The 19,304-nt window shown below is 55.8% G+C and overlaps 1 protein-coding gene and 1 pseudogene across 4 annotated transcripts in view; one reads left to right on the plus strand and one right to left on the minus strand.

Annotated features, from left to right (window-relative positions):
• CARS1 (cysteinyl-tRNA synthetase 1) overlaps window positions 1-10,361 on the minus strand; it is a 39,729-nt gene extending 29,368 nt beyond the window's left edge. For 3 of the 4 annotated variants that reach the window (XM_045297326.1, XM_004713753.2, XM_045297328.1), the window contains exons 1-2: window positions 10,280-10,361; window positions 2,278-2,517 (exon numbers count right to left, since the gene is read on the minus strand). In XM_045297326.1, coding sequence (XP_045153261.1) covers window positions 2,278-2,517; window positions 10,280-10,304 — 265 coding nt within the window. In that variant the 5' untranslated portion in view covers window positions 10,305-10,361. The remainder of the gene's footprint in view (window positions 1-2,277; window positions 2,518-10,279) is intronic. The other variant, XM_045297327.1, reaches the window with a different exon arrangement.
• A 1,490-nt stretch (window positions 10,362-11,851) lies between these two features.
• Window positions 11,852-12,776, plus strand: LOC115871998 (annotated as a pseudogene).
• The last annotated feature ends 6,528 nt before the right edge of the window (window positions 12,777-19,304 follow it).

Here is a 19,304-nt window from a genome sequence, read left to right on the forward strand (position 1 = left end):
TCCCTTTCTTCCCAGGCGATCCCTCTACAGGCAACAGAGCACAAGCAGACCTCTTCTGTCTGGTACTTTGTTCTGAGCCAAGAACCACCCAACATGGGCAACGAGACCCCTTGCCCCACGTCCTTTCCTGAAGCTGGCTAGAGGGGCTGGCCACTCCCTGTCCATGTCCTGCTGTATCCGGTTTTGGATTGTCACCAGCAAGACTCTACTTGCACGTGGTATTAGTAATATATTCCTCAGTAACTGCTGCATCACACAGGGGTCACCTTTCTTTGGAGTGGCTCCAAATCTCTTGGCACAGGTGAGGCACAGGGAGCGCCTCACCAGTTTGCCAGAATATGCTGACGGGCAGCCTGGCAGTTCCCCGAGCCTGGTTCATCGCCAATGCCTTCAGAGAGGCTGGGCCCTCCTCCTTCAAAACCACCGCTTTTGGCCACATGCCACGCCCTGAAATGGGCGAAAAGTCAAAGACCCTCATCAAGTGGTTGAACACGGTCCACTTCTTTTTCTGGGAGGTGGGGCAGTGGCTCTGTGCGCTTCCTCTTTGGATGCGTCCTGCCTCGTTCAGCATTTTGCCCCAGAACCATTCGAGAGTGCAACTTGAGGCTCGACGTTTCCTCCGGCTGTTTCCGTGTGAGACACGCTGCGCACACGCAGCCTTCGGCTTTGACTCCAGCTCCGTCTTAGCGCATTCCTTCAGGGCTGGGTCTGCTTGAGCTGCCTGTGAAATGCCCAGGTCTGGTCACTGGTGCTCGCTGTGTCCCATCTAGTCTGTACGTGGCCTCTCCGTTCAGGTGGGATGTGTTGTTAGGGGCCGTGGTACTGACCCACAGCGACCCTGTGTCCAACAGAAGAAAACACAGCCGGGCCTGCGCCATCCTCACAATCGCTCCTCTGCCCGAGCCCACTGCTGCAGCCACTGTGCAATCCATCTTGTCAGGGGCCTTCCTGTTCTGCCGTCCCTCCACGTGACCGAGCATGACGTCCTTCTCCAGGGACCGCTCTCTCCTGACAACGTGTCCTAAGTACGTGAGATGAAGTCTCGCCAGCCTGACACCCAAGGAGCACTCTGGCTGTCCTTCCAAGACAGGTGGCAGTCCGTGGGACTGTCAATGGTCTTCGCCAGCACCATCGTTCAGAGCATCAACGATTCTTCAGACCTTCCCTATTTAATGTCCAGCTCTCACATGCATAGAAGGCGAGGCCCAGGCGCACCCTAGTGCTCAAAAGGACATGCCTAAAGAGGGCTCCACAGCAGACTTACCCAGTGCGCCACAGCGTTTGATCTCGTGGGTGTGGGAGACTCAAGGGCATCTCTGGGCTCTCGTGGGCTCGTTCCCATTTCTCCAGCTGCAACCTGAGCTTGCATGAGCCACTGGCGGGTTCCCCTTGGGCCCTGGCCTGGTTTTGGCTGATGGCGGAGCTTCTCCATCGTCTCTTCCCACCGGTGTAGGCGGCTTGGCTCCCGTGTGTTCCCCCAGGTCCGCGTGGCAAGGTCCAGGTGAACAGTCACAGTACTCTGTGAAGCTGTTGGTCTTGCGAAATTCTATCACGCAGCTCCACGTGGGGCTTCCAAGACTGTGACTCTTCGTGGGAGCTTCTCTTTCTCCCATGGCGGCTGGTGGGTTTGAACAGCTGACCTCAGGTTAGCAGTCCAGAGCTTAACCCAGAGCACCACGAGGCTCTTGAAAAGGGCATGTGAGACCCAAACACATGCACATGTTTGCAAGAGGGGAACCCATGGGCAATGCCACAAAACATTACAATCACACTGACGCCCTGGGGGGTGGGGGTGGCAGAGGAGGGGCACCGCGTGATTTGACTTAAGCGTACCCCTGGGCTGCCTGCTCCCATCAGAGTCAGGGTGTCAGAAACCCACCAGGGCAGCTCTCCTCCTGTAGGGTGCCGGACTCATGGCAGGGAGCCTGGTTTGGGTTGTACCTCTCAGGATAAGGCAGGACTGCCCCATGGGGGTTTGAGGCTGTCAATCTTTACAGAAGTCGGCAGCCACAGTTTTCTCCCTCCTGTGGAGCGGCTGGTGGGCTCGAATCACTGACCTTCCAGTTAGCCAGCGAGCACTTTACCCAGGCCACCGAGACTCCTTTTCGCAGCAAGTGCACTCACTCCTCTCTGTGCTAGCCCCCCCAACCCGGTCCAGCCTACAGGTCGCTCTTCCCCCGGCTCGCCTGCTACCGCCTGGGCATGCTAGTTAGATGCCCAAGGACAGTGGGCCTAGAGGTGGGCAGGGGGTGGTGGTGGCTTGCTGTGGTTACTCACTTGCTTGAAGCGCACAGGGCTGGCCAGGGCCACCCAGGACCGCCTGGACGTGCCTGAACCAGCGCACCACGTGGGGGAACCGCAGGTCGGAGGGAGGCACCGAGAACTGCCGAAACGCGTCAACGTCCGCCTGGGACAGGGAGTAGCCCTGGACGTAGCTGCGCGTGCGCAGGTGCTGGTCGAGGGCCTCCAGCCGCTGGGCCGCATCACCTATGCTCAGGATCTGCCTGTGGTCGGAAGCTGCGGAAACAGGACGCCGGGTGTCAGGCCCGGGGCTGTGCTGGGTGGGGATGGCCTGCACGGTCCACACGGTGGTGAACTGGCACGAAGGCATTTGAGGTCCTGGAATGGAACACAGCCCAGCTATCTGGCACCAGGCAGGATGTGCTCCTGGGTCTACGGGCCCATACATCACCCCAACCCCACCCCAGTGAGCAGGGGGGGGATGCATGTGGGGAAGAAGACAAAAAGACTTGCCACTAAACCCCTCTAGCCTCGGGCGTCCTGGCCAAGTCAAAGTGGTGGACAGTGCAGTCCCTGGGCACGCTGCTGCTGTCCAAGCCTTAGCTGCCCCAGGTGCCTGGGTCTCTTCTCCACCAGCATGGCCCCACCCTGAGAGCCGAACACCACCCAACTGCGCCACGGCGCCCTGAATCCAACAGAGGGCGACACTGCGTGTGGGCGCAATGCCCCACCCCACCCTGCACTGTGGGGGTGGGTGTCTGTGTGAGAGATGGGGGCACAGGCACTGCCTCACCCCACACTTAGCGGGGTGGGTGTGCACAGGTGGCAAGCCCACCACCCCAGGCTGCACTTGTAGGGTGACAGTGTGGTGGGGAGGTGTAGGGGTACATGCACACTGCCCTGCCCTTATGGGGTGAGACAGGTCTACCACCCGACCCCACAGTGTGGAAGGCGGTGACAGTGTGTGAGTAAGTGAGTGGAGGGAGGCACACACTGCCCATGCAGAAGCTACCAGGTCACCACCTGTGACTCCTGAGGACACACAACAGGGAGGGCTGCTGCCACCGCCGGCACAGGCCCTGAGCCTGGGCATCCAGGAGAGAGTGGGCACCGCAGAAACACTCTGGACCTGCATGGTGAACTCTGGGAATCACCACTGGCTTCCTTCTGCTCAGGGCCCGGGCTGAGCAAGGGTACGCTGACAGGTAGAACCCCAGGCCCCTCAGTGTGACCCAGGGAGACCTCTGCCCACCCCGCCCCACCCCCAGCTCAGGCACAGGCTCAGGGCTGCCCTTCGTGTTTGGCCCAAGCCCCTCTGGGGCCTGTATCCCCTCCCTCATGCAGCCTCTACCTCCCTGTCCTCCCAGCTTACTCCTTCCTGGGGTCCAGCCTGGGAAGCTCATCTCCCCCTCCTCAAATGCCACCCCCATTCCAATCCTGACTGAGTCCCTGTTTTATTCCCCTGGCCCCACCCCAGCCTCCCAGGAGGAGTGCTGGTGGCGCCACGGGCTGAGCACCAGGCTGGGAAATAGCAGGTCGGCAGTTTGGTGGGAGAAAGAGGAGGCCGCCTGCCCATACAGATCCACAGCCTTGGAATCCTTGGGGCAGCTGCACTCTGTCCAACAGGTGGCTCAAGGGCAGTCGGTCTGGGTGCCCTGGTGGCGCAGCGCTCAAGCTCTCAGCTACCGCCTGGCAGGCAAGCCGACCAAGGAACTGCCAGTACTATAGATGGACAAGAGGGGGTCACAGGCAGAGAGAAAGGCAGGGCTACTGCCCAGGCTGGGCCCAGTGTTCTGGGGAGCCGGTGGTCTTGTCTGGGCAGGAGGCCCAGGACAACGGTGGAAACAAGGGTCAGCTTTCCTGTGCCCGCGGAGAGGCCAGGCAGGGCCTGCGGGCACCTCCTCAAGACCTGGCCATGCTGCCAGGTGCCAGCTGGATGCATGAGCCTATGCGGAGCAGCCTCTGGGTGTGGGAGGGAGCGGGTAGGCAGCTCGGCCACCTGAGGAAGCGCTCAAGGATGGAGAGTACAAGATGGCCCCAGCCTCCTGGGGGGTCTTGATCAGCCACAGCCCCGAGCCCAGGCCCTGTCCTGAGTCAGAGGTCAGCCACGCTTTCTCTCGTTCCTCTCACCTGTGCTGCCCTCACACTCTCTGCCACCACCACCACCCCCTTCTCGGCCGGCCGGAGGCACAGCGCACTGCATTGTTGGTACACAGCCATACCGCACGTACCGTCACCGGTTCCCAGGGGACCGACAGGCACACGGAGGCCACCCCCCTTCCTCAGAGCTGGGCCTTCCCGACCCTCTGGGCCCCTGGGGACAGGCTCCTCTCTGGACCTGAGCCTTGCTCAGCCCTGGCCTCTGTCGTGAGGGGCAAGTACCACTGAGCTCTTGAGCTCCGCCAGGCTCTCGTGCCAGAAGGGGTCAGTTTGTGGGGGCACCCACTCTGCAGCCAAGTCTCTTGCCCAAAGCCCCTCGGTGGACCTGCAGGACACTGTCGTCCCTGTCCCCAGGGGCGGGGGAAGTCAGCCATGCTGCCTCCTGCCCCTGCCACGCTGGCCACCACCAGGTGCCTAGCAGAACGACCACGTCGGCCAGGCCCCTCGCCAGGGTTCCACACACCTGTTTGCAGGGCAAAGGGGCCCAGTGCTGTGGCATTGGGCTCACCTAGAACCATGGCGAGGACAGTGCAGGACAGGACCAACCAGAGCATCGTCCTGCTGGGCACAGGGTCGTGCAACAGCACCCCACCTCCTGCTGGCTCCCCGACCAGATCTGCAGGGCCACGCCCACTCACTTGCCCTGTGGAGTCATTCGGGTACATCGCCAAGTCTCAGGGCGAATACACACTCACCTATGGAGGTTGGAGACCCGACCTTGAGGTCATTGCCCGGTCCTCTCTTCCCCCTGGCCCATCAGGCGACAGCAGGGCAGACCCCATTTCTCCTCCACCTCTCCGCTAGGCTCCTTCCTGCAAGCTGCCTCCCAGCTGGGCAGCATTAGCTGCAGTGGGAGCTGGGTAAGCACCCATTGCTGGTCCCACCCAGCCCATCTGAGAACAAAACCCAAATCCCGCTCACCTGAGTGCATGCCGGCTCCCGGGCTGGAGCCAAGAGGAGGGGAGGACGTGGAAGGTGTGGGCGCACATGGGAGCAAGGAGACCACAAGAACTAGATGGTGCCCCCACTGCCCTGAAAGGGGTCCCACTAGGAGGTCCTGGGCTGGGACCGGAGAAACACGGGGAATCACACAAAAGCCCGGGCTCGCTGGGCAGATGGAGACTGGTAGGGACCCCCAGACGGTGGCCCTGTGTGACTCTTCAGCCTGGAACTGAACTCACCCCGGGGCTCAGCTTTCAGCCAAACAACAGACAGGCCTCTGAGGGGAACAACTGCACCAGGGGTTCCGCACGCCTTGAGAAAAGCCGACTCCTTGCGATGGAAAGGCAGCAAGTTCGGAGAGTTGGCAGGGGAGGACTGGGGGGCAGCACAGGGAGGCCACGGGTGGGAGGGACTCCACAAGGAGTCCTCATGGGAAACCATGTGCTCGGCCAACAGCCACCCGGTTCACAGGGAAAACTAATGAAGAGCACAAACCCATGGGTCCCAACAACGCAGCCCCCGGCCGGCCAGGACCAGTCGTTCTTTCCACGAGGCCTGCACGGGCCACCAGCACCAGCAGCACCTCCTGGGGGACCTGGAGCCTATGGAACGGTGCAGAGGCTAGTCCACCTCCCCGGGGTCAGCCAAGCCCGGCCTCTGGACACCGGGGGCTGCGTGGGCCTGAAGAAGGGCTGCTCAACTAAGGACCAGGGCGCTCTCACAGCCTCGGCCAGAAACACCAGTCACCAGAAAGAGGACCGCATAGGGGTGACCCACAGCACCCACTCCCAGGGTGCCCGCCTGCAGGGGGTCCCGTGACCAGGAGTGACCCTGCAGCTCCAGGTCCACAAACCAGAAGCGGCCACCACAGGGAGCAGACACATGGCCTGAGGCCAGGCTGGGCAGGCCACCAGTGGGAACCTGGGCAGATGGCCCGAGATGAGGCACCCAACCAGGGCTGCACACCAGGCACCTGGAGAGCCAGACCCCTCTCAGAGCTGCCCAATGGTCACATGTACTTCTCACGAGAGGAAGGAGCCCTGGGGGTTCAGTGGGCTGGGTGTCAGGCAGCCCACCCCAAGGTTGATGGTTCAAACCCTCCAGGTGCTCCAAGGGAGAAAGCACTCCCGTAAGGACCTTGTCTTGGAAACTAACCATCAGTATGGCTAAGCCGGGACTGACTCAGGGTATAGATTGGCTTCTGGTGCTGGCAAGACCAGGGCTGATAAGCTCAAGGTCACCAGTTCAAAACCATTGGACACTCCTTGGGAGAAAGAGGAAGCTGGTCACTCTGGTAGGGAGTCAGGCTCAGGTGTGGCTGGGGCCACACTCAGGTTCTCCCCTTCCCTCGGCAATGGTGTACTCCCTGGCTCGCTCTTGACCTCAGTCCAATTGGTTTGATCTTCTCCGTTTCATGCCCTGTGCCTGGGCGGGGGCCTCAAGGAGCCCCAGAGTTGCCACAGCTGAGAAAAGACCAGGACTCTCAGTTCCCCAGTCGCATGGGCCGTGGCTCTGAGGCAGACATCTGTGCCCACCTGTTGAGGTGCATGTGGCCCGTGGGGGTTTGGCCTTCAATGACATTGCGCCTTCCGGCTATTTCTTCTTCAGCACTCGGAGAGGTGGTGAACTTAGGTTGCACCAGGGAGGTGGGGGAGACTAGACCGGAGCCTTCTGGAGTCATCAGGGAGCTGGCGGGGATGGTGTGTCAACATTGAGTAGAGACGCCACCAACGCCCAACAGCAGCTGCAGATTTCCCAGCCAAACGTGACGCCATGACCCTGGCCCACACACATATGGCCAGGAGTGTGGCTTTACTTGATAACTGGGGGACAAGATCAACGGTCCCGCGTATATGGCTTGAACAAACCTGATGCAGAACCTAAGGAAGTCGGTCGGCGGTCACACTTGGGCATTAAAAAGGCTCCGGGGTGCCGGGAGGACGGGGGTGGGGTGGTACACAAATCTTGTCAGCTGAGGATACAATGGTTCGCCTTTGGGCAGGAGTAAGATCTCTGACCGTTGACACACCTGCTGCAGTGTGGAATCTGTTCCCGAGCCAGAGCCCTGGGTAATACCTGATGGACACGCCACCGCTGTTCACAGCGCAGGAAGTGTGGATCCAATTCAACCCTTTGAAGCTCCTGCAAACGCCCCTGTGTCTCTTCACCCCGAGTACGAGTTCGGAGTTTGACGAGCGAGCGTGTGAGGCTCAGTCATGACCGAGAGCTCTGAACAGCACGACAGCGATGGCAAGCTGCTGTAGGACAAGCCTAGGCCTCTGAGCTGTGTGCTTCCTGAAGGTGACAGCGGGGAGCTGGCGAAGCCCCCTTCAGCTTTCCAGAGACAGCAGATGAGGAGCTCGCAGAGACTGCTCCAGAGAACTGAGATCCACCTGCAGTTCAGCTCCTGACATTCACGCCTGGTCAGCAGGCACTGGCGTGCCAGAGGATGTACAGCCTACAGACTCGAGCAGGGAGCGGCACCAGCCTGCCAGGGCTGCTCCCTCCCGAAGGCAAACACGGGCAGCAAATGGGGTCAACGGAATTCGCTCCGGTGCTGGAACTAACTCGGTGCTCCCTGTAAGTGAAACTCAAGCATATGGGGGGCATGTGGAGTCATGGCAGCCAGCTGTCCATCAGAATGAGCACATGCAAGCCAACAGCCAAGTCCTCATGTCACCACTAGATTTCCTGTAGCTGTTGTTATTACGGAGAATAAATCGAGTGGCCTGTTTATCCGACTCTTCCCATAAAGCGGAAAGACTTCTTGCGCCCATTGTCAAGAAGAGGGAATACCTTACAAAGTGACTGGTTTCATGTTTTTCATCGCATGCTGCTTCTGAACACCACCTGAACTGTTTTTAGTTGTCTACATAAAATGCCTCTTACAAGCAAAAAGAGTCTCAGTAACCCCATGGGCCACTGCCACTTCCCATGGCCTATAGGGTCCAGCCCTGGTGGAGGAGTGGTTACACGCTGGGCTGCAATCCCCACGGTTAACAGTTCAAAACATCAGCTGCTTCCTGGGAGAAAGAGGGAGGTTTCTACCTTCATAAAGTGTTTCCGTCTCGGAAGCTCACAGAGGCAAGCAATCTCACCCTGTCCTAAAGGGTTGCCATGAGTTGGTATCGAGTTGGTGACAGTGAGTTTGGTTTGGATAGGGCGGCAAGGACCCTCGTGGCGTAGTAGTTCAATGCTAGGCTGTTAACTGCCAAGGTCGGCAGTTCGAAACCACCAGCCACTCCATGGGCGAAAGAGGTGGCTCTCTACTCCTGTTCTACCCTGTGAATCAGAACCAACCCATCAGCAGTGGGTTTTCACAAGATCACGGTTCCCAAACTTAGTCGGCCTACCGCCTCCTTTTCAAGAAAGAAAGACACTTATATATTATATGCGGGGTGCTCCCCTGGTAATTAGTAACTGTTGTATTATCCAGGCAAAAGCGTTAAGTATCTGCTTCTGCAGACCCCCTGGGCCGGTCCAGTTCCTCCTGGGGGTGGGGGCCGCATCGCTCACTTCGGGGAGCAGTCAGTTGGAGGATGGTCCAGGCCCTGGTCTTGAGCAGAGCCCACAGTGACAGGGTGTGAAGGGTGGCAGAGGGGGCTGGGGCCATGGTGGGGAAGAGGTGAGCTGAGGAGGGGAAAACCCGACACTTTCCGAGGGTTTAATCTTAACTTGGAACCATCTCCACCAATCAGCTCCGAAAACCTAAGGTACCCAGGCCGCTGACAACAGAAACGTCACCTGTACTCACAAGCATTTCCAAACCACAAGTGATGACGGCACCCACCCAGGCACCAGCTTCCGCCCGACCACGGCACTCTCAGGGTGCTAAGGCGCTGCCCTGCCTCTGACTCGCTGAAGGTCCCTGCCTTCCTGGGAGCAAGGGGCAGGCTGCAAGCACAACCCGGCCTGGCTGCTCTTTGAGAGGGGTCTGGGTGTGTGTTGTGTGTTGTGTGTGTGTGTGTGTACATGAGCCCACACCTGCCTGGTGGAATGCCGTGTGCCCAGGTCTGGGTGTGGACAGCCAACCTTGCCATCTGGGCTCCTCCCGGGTCGCTGGGTTACCCAAGTGTTCAGAGCTACCTGCCTCCTGGACCTCTAAGTCCTCAACGCCCCAGCCTGGCTTCTGCCCCCAGGAGCATGGGTCAGCCACAGGATGCCAAGGACACGTTGGCACAACCTGCACACTGTGTGTGTGAGAGACACAGAGAGAGAAGGACCCGAGGGTCCAGCACTTAATTTCTGCCTGAAGTACAAACACAAGGGGACCTTCTGGCCCGTGGCCGCCAGCTGCTGGGCCAACTTAGCCCTTTGTGGCACCTCAAATCCTCCTGGAGGGGAGCGAGGCACCCCAGCTCCTGCCCCTGAACGCCCGTCCACCCTGGGCTGGGAGAAGGCGGATGTAACAAAGTTGAGTGACCTCCTCATCCCCCGCACAGTAAAGTAGGGCAGCGGCGCTTCCCTTCGACGCGTCCCGCCGAGATGAAAGCCTGCGCGGCATCTCAGCGCATTTATGTGCGTCCCGTGCCCCCTGCCCAAGCCTGTGCTGCCTGCCTGGCCGCGGTCCCCGCGTCCCCTGCCCGTGCCCATGACCCCTGCCCGTCCCCAAGCCCCCTCCACCAGGGAGGCGACAGGGTACAGGAGCTGAGCCGCCCTGGTCCCCCGAAGTCCATGAGGGTCCCCGGCCAGGCGAACGCGCTCAACGCGGGTCACTCCTGGATCGGGGGCGCAGGGGCAGGCGGGACTCTGAGGCGGGGAGGGACACGACCCGAGCCTGGGTGCGGCGTGGGAGGTCCCGGCCGCGGCTCGCCCCCAGCACGGACCCCGGCCACTGTCCGCCCAGGAATTCGCTGCCCCGCTGGGCCGGGGGTCGCGTCCCAGGCGGCAGGGACCCCACGCCTCTCGGCCCTCAGCATGCCCCCCACGCACTCACCCGGCTCCCCGGAGGAACCTGCCATCGCGGAGAATCCCAGAAACGCCACCACAGCGACTGTCGCCTTCCCGAATCTGATGCAACCTGGGCCCCGGAAGCTCCTCGCGGAGCCCGGCCCCACTTCCGGAATCTCTCCGTCGCTAGGCAACAGCCTGGGGATGGAGACGCCTCGGGCCCGAGGCATCCTGGGATTTGTAGTTTTCACTGGCGCCTCCAGGGTCACGCCGCTCTCCTCGTGCATGCTGGGAGTTGTAGTATTTTAAAATGTGCTTTAGGTGAAAGTTAAAATCGGTTCGTTTTCCATTCGACGGTTTGCACATGTGTTCCATGACTCTGGTTTCATTCCTCAAAATGTGTAAGCACTCTCCACTTCCTCCCTAGGTTTCCTGTTTCCTGTCAGGCGGATTTTCTGTCTCATCTTTCCGATTAGGCCAAGCTTGCTCTTGTGTTCCGATGCAGTTGATTTCTCTCGGATGCTATTTGTAGGTTTCTGGGATGGTTGTCCACCCATTCTTGCTTCTCAGCACTGAAAGAATTCAGGTGCAGGAGCACTTTTGTAAGTCCAGCTAACTTTTATGAGGGTAAGGGGAGTTTCGGGCAATACACTCTCAGATAGCACACGCTGTATCTGGAAAGCGTGCGGAGGGGACGGAAAACCAGCGGGAAATGGCCGATGAGAGGAGGCTGCAAAGCCAAGGGAGGACTGCTAGGGCAATGGAGAGCACTATTGAGAGCGAGCTGAGAGGCCTGCCCGCAGTTTCCGCTTTCTATCCCTCCTTTCCCCCCACGTGGGGGCCGGGGCTGAGAGTACAAACGTTTCAGCAGAGGAGGGCAGGGGCAGGTATGACCTGGGGTTACTGGTTTCTAGTGTGCATGCCCAGGTTGACCTTCAGCAGCCTGCCTGGTGACCTTGGTCTGCGCATGCCCAGCTTTGGATCTCGCTCCCCCACCCCCGCCCCAATAGGTGTCTACCGTGTGCCAGATTTCTTTCCACCCCTTTATTGTGGCACGGCCAGCAAATTTTCGTTTAGCGTAGGCGATCAGTGGCGACAACCCTCTTTATCCCGAATCTTCCTCCCTGTCACTATTGTTTATTTTACAGCCAAGCCCAAGCCATCTGTTCCTAAAGATTTACAGCCTCAGAAATAAGGTCGCCATGAGTCAGCATAGGAGCCCTGGTGGTGTAGTGGTTAAGCGGTGGACTGCCAACCACAAGGCCAGCAGTTCGAAACCACCTGCCGCTCTGTGAGAGCAAGGTGAGGCTTGCTACTCCCATAAAGAGTTGCAGTCTCTGCTGGAGCTGGAGGAAGATAGCGGCTTCTGAGGATGGAGAGGGATTTCTCTGGGTGACGGTGCTTAACCCAGGGAGCCCTCTTGTCAGCCTGGTACCAGCGAGAGCCCCTTCACAAAGGGCAGCCTGGTAAAAAGAAACCTCGGTGGTGATCAGGTGCCTCTCGGCGACTCTGCCCTGCGCGGCCCCCCACCCCCGCAACCTTGCTTGCTGGACCTGCCCCAGAGGCCCCTTGCTCCCCAGTTCCAGGTGTTGCCCCCCCCCACTCTGCATTTCTCAGGATGGAGGCCGAATTCATTGGAGGGAAATACAAACTGGTAGGGAAGATAGCGTCTGGCTCTCTCAGGGACATTTATCTGGCGATCAACATCACCAATGGAGGAAATGCGAGTGAACCTAGATTCTCAGAAGGCCAGAGCCCTGCCCCACCCCCACCCCCACCCCATCAGTTGCTGTACCAGAGCAAACTCTGTAAGACTTTTCAAGGTAGGATTAACATCCCCCACATAGGGTGGAAACGTCAAGAAAAAGATAATGATGTACTGGTCCCTGATCTCCTCGGACCCAGCCTCGAAGACCTCTTCCATTATTGTTCAGGAAGGTTCCCGGTGAAAACGTTTGTTAGCTGACCAGATGATTTGAATCAGTAGAATTGAACACAAAATTTCATTCCCAGAGACCTTAAACCAGATAATTTCCCAACGGGTATTGGGCATTGCTGTTATTCCTTATGGATTTCGGTTTGTCCGGAAAGTACGGAGACAACGGGACAAGCAACAGAGAAGACAGACATCTCACTAGCGCTTCCCGGTAGGCCAGCATCGCTGCGCAGCTTGGTGGGGAGCAGAGTCCCCGAGGTGGCACGGACTCACTGCCATGGCACGGACCAAAGGCTGCAACAGAGAAACAAAAATACAAAAAGAGTCGTGAAAAGAAGGTTGAAGTTTTGCGTAAAGAGTTCTCTGCAGAATTAGCCATGTGCTTCAAAGGATTCTCTTGGGCTGAGCTTTGAGGAAGCACCGGATTACATGCATCCGAAGCAGCTATTCCGGGGACTCTCAGGACCCTGAACCACCAAGGTGACCACGCGTTCCACGGATGATGCTACAGCAGAAGGCAGTTCGGCAGGCAGTCTCCCCCCATGGGCAGCATCAGCGGGCCCCAACCCCCCAGGGAGGAACCCTGAGGAACGCGAAAGGCTTCTGAGCCCGGATTGAGGGAGAGAAGACGCAGCAGAGCAGCTGATCGGAGCCACCTCTGTTTCTCCCCGAATCTAGAACTTTTCGTTCCCATGTCCACCCGCCAGTGGCTGCGGACCACCATTTTCTTGGCGTCAAGAACTTAATTTCGGCACAAACTGGCTCTGGGCAGCCCTGGTGGGCGCTGCTTGCGGAGGTGGAGCTGCGGTGATTGCGACTGTTAACCGAGATGGGGGAACCTGGCGTCCGGTTTTCCGTGGCGTTTTTGCACGTGGGAAAAGCCGCGGCACGGTTGTCGCAGCAATTGGTGGAGAAACTGTGCACGTGCAAAAACGTCTTTCTTTCTGCCAAGCTTTTATTTTCACCGGCACTGCGACGTCATTTTGGGAAAATGGCACGCACGGCCGCAGCCACGGTCGTCCTGGTTGTCATGGGCACCGCGGTGCCTTCGGAGGGGTTTCCGGGCCCAGGGTTTGCAAATCGTCCCCTTACAACATTCTCAGAACGGTTGGCTTCTTCTCCATGAGCCAGCGGATACGGGAGCAGCCAGCGATTCCAGCGCTTGAGGCTGGTTTACCTGTGCTGGAGCACCGGGAGCATCCAGGTGAAGACCTGAGAGAGACGCGGTGGCCACTAGATTATCTTTAGGGCTCTGCATTGACTCCATCGTGTTCTCGGTATTAAAGGGAAAAAAAAGATAGCAGTCACAGAAAATTAGTTATCATCTTCCAGTTGAACATGTATTTATGTGCTTACGTAAGTGTCATCACTGTGAACATCTACATGATGGGGTGTGGTTTTTATTGAAATGGGAGCTTTTTTATTAAGAGAGATTTTTTTTTTTAATCGACCCTGTTTTATTTTAATTTTATTTTTTTCTCGAATAATATTTTTTTAAATCATTTTATTGGGGTCTTGTACAATTCTTATCACAATCCATCCATCCATCCATTGTGTCAAACACATTTGCACATTTGTTTCCATCATCATTCTCAAAACATTTGCTTTCTACTTGAGCCCTTAATATCAGGTCCTCATTTTCCCCACTCCCTCCCCACTCCCCCATCCCTCACGAACCCTTCATAATTCATAAATTATTATAAAATATTTTTATTGACATACCTTCCTCATTCCAATATATCCCTCCCCTTCCCATACAGCTGTGTTGTTCAATCTCATCGGATAGGGCTATACAATCATCAATGCTATCAAGCACCCCCCTTTTTCTTGTTTACAAGTTCGTTCAAGACTGAAAACTATTTCTGTACAAAGAAGAAGAGTTGCAGTCTCAGAACCCCACGGGGACAGGTCCACCCTGTCCTATTGGCTCGTTGTGAGTCAGAATGGACTCGCAGGCAGGACGTCTTGTGAGTCAGACTGGTCAGATGGCAGTGGAGTTTTTCTTCTTGGGTTTGTTCTGTCTTACTTTGCAGAAAGATGCTTCCACGAGCGGCTTCACATCCAGGTCAGAGCACTGTTTTTGGGCCATAGCATTGAAGGTTCCTCGAGTCTCTATGAGACCAGTAAGACTGGTCTCTGGTGAATTTGGCTTTGGGGTCCACATCTTCCTTTCCTCCTGTGCAGGCTCTTTCTTGTGATCCCAGCCTGAGCGGTCGGTCGTGAGGGTCGGGCACCGTCTAGTTCTTCTGGTCTCAGGTGGCGGATGCTGACCTCATGCATCTTTTAGTCGAATCGCTCCCTAGAATCTTTCGTTTTCCTCACTTCCCTCTGATCCGGACCACCAGCAGCCCACTAGCTGTACGGTAGAGGGCCACGTGCGATGCTTTAAGACCACTGATGCTGCTCCCAAGAGACAGCAGAACACTGTCTGTATGCTCTGTGCTGTGTATGCCTGCTGACATCGAAGTCTCCCAAGCCTGTGGTCCTTTGCCTTCCAGCCCAAGAACCTCATCCTGCAAGGTATTTGGTTGTGTCTGAATAGCTGCTGTGAGCGTGTGCCCTCACGTGCTCCATGGTCCGTGTGAACATAGGTGCAGCACCTACCGTTAGAGCTGTAGACAGATCCACCGCCAAACCCATAGCTGCAGGCAGGTGCCTTGCCGCACCTCTTTAGCATCCCGAACGGCCTTTGCATCCATTTGTGAAGCATTGTTTGTTCACACGGTTGTTGCAGGATTGTCTGTGTCACAGTAATTACTACAACACAGTCATTACAGTAATTGCCTTCAACCCGCCAAGCCATCGAGTTAAGCACAACTCAGAGCAGCCCTATCTATAGATCTTTGCAGGACTCCTAGGCTGTATACCTCTAGGCAGTGGTTCTCAACCTTCCTAATGCCCGTGACCCTTTCATACAGTGCCTCATGTGGTGGTGACCCCCCAACCATAACATTATTTTTGTTGCTACTTCATCACTGTAATTTTGCCACTCTCATGAATCGGGTGACCCCAGTGAAAGGGTCGTTGGACCCCCCAAAGGGATCGCAACCCACAGGTTGAGAACCGCTGCTCTAGGGGAACGGACAGCTTCATCTATCTCCTGTGGAGAGGCTGGTGGGTTTGAACTGCAGACTCTGTACTTGGCAGTCTAACACTTACTCCAATGCTTACCACTAGGGTGGGCTCTTAAAAAAAAAATCCAAACTCTGCCACAGAGTGGATTTGAACTCATAACGACCCTAATGGAGCAAGTAGAACTGTCCCAGTGGATTTCTGAGGCTGTAAATCTTCATGGGAGCAGGCAATCTCATCTTTCCCCAGGATTTCCTTGTTGTTGTTGTTATCAGGTGCCGTTGTTTGTTAAGTACCATTCAGTCAGTTCCGACTTAGAGCGGCCTTACGTACAACAGAATTGCGTTAGTCCAGGTGGACTAGAGAAACAAATCCATAGACACTCCTATGTGTGTAAGAAAGAGCTTTATATAGAGTAATTGTACATTGAGAAAACATCCAAGACCAGTCCAGATCAAGTCCATAAGTCTGATATTAGCCCATATGTCTGATACCAATCTATAAAGTCCTTTTCAGACTCACAAAACACATGCAATGATGCCGAATGCAGGAAGATCACAGGCCAGTGGGTGGGAAGTCCTGTGGATCCAGTGTGAGTGGAAGCATCTCAGCGCTCATGTGGGTCTCCACGTGGCTCCTCCAGCTCCAGGCCTCTAGCATAGCTCCATATGTCTTGTCATCAGGAATGTCTTGCAGGGAATGTCTGTGCCCTGCCTCCAGTGAGCTATTTATCTCCATAGCACCTCCAAATGAGGTCATCCAGCTGTGACCTGATTGGCAGGCTAGACTCCACCCCTTCACAAGTTGACAGGAGATGACGTCCCTGCCACAAGCATTGATTGTGGATCCAAGTAAAATGAGATCTTTGACACCGTCCATCTTGCCTCCATTTACCATGATGCGGTCTGTTGGTCTAGTGGTGAGGATTTTCGGTTTCCTTATACTGAGCTGCAATCCGTACTGCAGGCAGGGGCCATAGGGGTGGGTGTGACTGGTGGGGATGGGCAGTGAGACAGGGACTCTGAAGTGAGGCCACAGGACAGAGAAGCAATTCTTTGGGCTGGCAGTGTCCCCAGGGGCCTCTGCCTCCCAGAAGTGGGAAACATCACGTGTACATGTACAGATCTATTGCAAACCATGCATTCGTGGGACACACACAGATCCAACATTTACCCCGACGACAACCAGGAGGAGCCGGAAGGTATTGACATTGTGCCAGTTGTGGCCATCACTCCTGTGGGAGTCAGATGATTTCATGTCCACTTGAGATCTTACGACAGTGTAGGGGTGGAGTCCGACCTGTCCATCAAGCCACAGGCTGACGTCATAGGATGACACCATAGCGTTTTGTGTCAGAGCGAGGTGAGCAGAGACAGGCTCTCTCTCTCTCTCTCTCTCTCTCTCTCTCTGCCCCTTCACCTTCCTGCCTGCTGGGACTCTGCCACTGACCCCAAGAGCTGCCGAGGGGCACCGCCATGTTTCCACTGACCCTGGATCCACACGGCTCTGCACCCACCGGCCTGTGACCTTCCCGCATTCTGCGTCCCTGCCGGTGGCTGCGTGAGTCTGAAGAGGGACTCATGGGCTAGTTTCAGACTGACGGACGGAGGTGGGCTGGGCTGGGCTGGCTTCTTGACACATAGTGACTTCTGGATCAGGTAATTGTCATTGGAGTTGTCTCGCTAGTCAACCCCGCCCAACACCACTCTCCTTGTGGAAGATTCTGGGCCGTCTGGATGATACCACGGAATGCCGTGCACATCAGGAAATAGGGAGAGATGTAGACGGGATCCCTGTGAGTTCAGAGACTTTACTGTGATTCCACGCACCTTGTGACATACGGGAGTAGATAATCAGGGACTGTCTGCTTCTACAGGGAGACAGAATCAACCGGGTGCCCACTTTAAGGCAGCATAGCTGTTGGGGGAGAATCTGCGTGAATGATGTTTAAAGCAGGATAACGTGCTTGGACTTATCTCTAATTTACCAAAGTGGTGTCTTTCCTACTGTGGAGTATTGGCTTTCCAGATTCCCTCTGTTAGAAGTTAGGAAATATAGTCCTGGTCACCTTTCCCTCAGTGTCAGTTTCCCACAGCAAACATGTGGAAAGTACCGAGGCCTGCCAAGAGAACAGACAGATCCGTCTTGGAAGAAGCACAGCCAGAATGGGCCTTTGAAGTAAGGGTGGTGAGACTGTCTCACACACTTTGGACATGTTGTCAGGAGAGACCAGCTCCGGGAAGGACATCGTGCTTGGTCAAGGAAAGGGGCAGCAAAACAGAGGAAGGCCCTCAACAAGATGGATGGACACCGTGGCTGCAGCCGTGGGCTCAGACACAACGATTGTGAGGTGTGAGGGGAGACCAGCCCCTCACACGATCACGGGTTCGTAGGTGCAACTGTAAGCTTATGATACATAAAGATGACAGTAAAGTCATAGAGAATAAGAGAGCTAGGAGAGAGAATGAAACAAAGGAGGCAGACACATTTCATGGTAGCATGCTCACCCCAGCCTCTCTCAGTGGTCCACGTGGAGGTGCAAGAGGAGAAGGCAGGAGAGAGCGTCTCCTCTTTACTTCTGATCAAAGCCTATATATACTTAGGGGTGTGATTATAGGCAACCACACGCCTCGCAGGAAGAGGCTATACAATAGGCATGTGCATCACAGGCAGGGGATGGGCGAGGGGGTGTGTATCTGTAATAGGAAGGGGAGGGCTTAGGGGTACACCTGTGACAAAAAGGGCGGACCCTAGACTCAAGATGGCAGCCTAACCTTGGCCACCCTTGAGTGGGCTTGACGTCCCTGGCCTCTCCTTCAGGGAAACAATCTACTACCCTTATCAGAAGGGAGTGGGCCCTTCTTCGGGTGGGACAGACTATACAGTCTGATTGCTCTAGATGGCTGGTCACCCTTAGGGAGAATAACCTCCACGTGGCTTGCAATGGCCTCCAAGTGTAAGTCATTAGGTCCTAGGTTTGGCATGTATGTGGGGGAAACAACTTGGGGAAAAGCCCTTTTGCCTCCCACAGCGAGGAGGGCGCAGCGCCAGGCCGTGTCTCACTCAGACAGCAGCATGGACTAAGATGTAGCTGTAGCATTGTTGTTACTTCATTCATCTTAAAGGCAGCTTCGTTAGCACTTCCTCCATAGCTGTAGAGTTATTTGTGGTGTTCTTGTGTGAATCTGGGGTGATTAGAGACACAAATCCAGGGAGACACTCATATGTGTGTAAGAAAGAGCTTTCTACACAAGAGTAATTGTATATTAAGAAGACATCCCAGCCCAGATCAAGTCCATAAGTCTGATATTACCTCATATGTCAATATTAGTCCATAAATTCCTCTTTAGACTCACACAGCCATGCAATGACACCGAATGCAGGAAGATCACCGGCCAGTGAGTGGAAAGTCGTGTGGATCCGTGGTGGTGGAACTATCTCAGTGCTGGTGTGGATCTCCACATGGCTCCTCCAGCTCCAGTGCTCTATCAGCATAGCTCCATGTGGCTTGTCAACAGGAACGTCTCACAGGAAGAGTGTGTGTCCCCCGCCTCCAGCAAGTTATTTATGTCCAGGGCGCCTCCAAATGAGGACATCAAGCTGTGACCGGATTGACAGGCTGGATTCCACCCCTTCACAAGTTGACCCCAGATTATGTAACTGCCACAGACCACCCCTCGTCAACTTGACACTTTTACACAACTCTTTAGCCAGACATAATTAAAAAACCCAATAAAGTCAGATCTGTACCTCACAGGATAAAACTAAAATGCATACAATTCAATATGTGCCAAAGTCTCATTTAAACACAATATTCTATAAGTCAATAAACAACAATATTCTGTGCTTAACAATTGCAGTTAAGTAACACCTACACCATAATTCTATGATTATATTCCCCCACCTATGTGTGGGGAGTAGAGGGAGGGAGGTCCCCCACAAACCATCACAGGTCCGGGAGGTGCAATTGTACCGCGATAATAAGTAAAGATTATAGTAAAGTCATAGAGAGCATGAGAGGTAAAAGATAGAGTCAAGTAATGGAGTCAGACACAATTCATGG

Source organism: Echinops telfairi, unplaced genomic scaffold (assembly GCF_000313985.2).
Source record: "Echinops telfairi isolate 266 unplaced genomic scaffold, ASM31398v2 ScPeMD7_7417;HRSCAF=8455, whole genome shotgun sequence".
NCBI classification, from domain to species: Eukaryota; Metazoa; Chordata; class Mammalia; order Afrosoricida; family Tenrecidae; genus Echinops; species Echinops telfairi.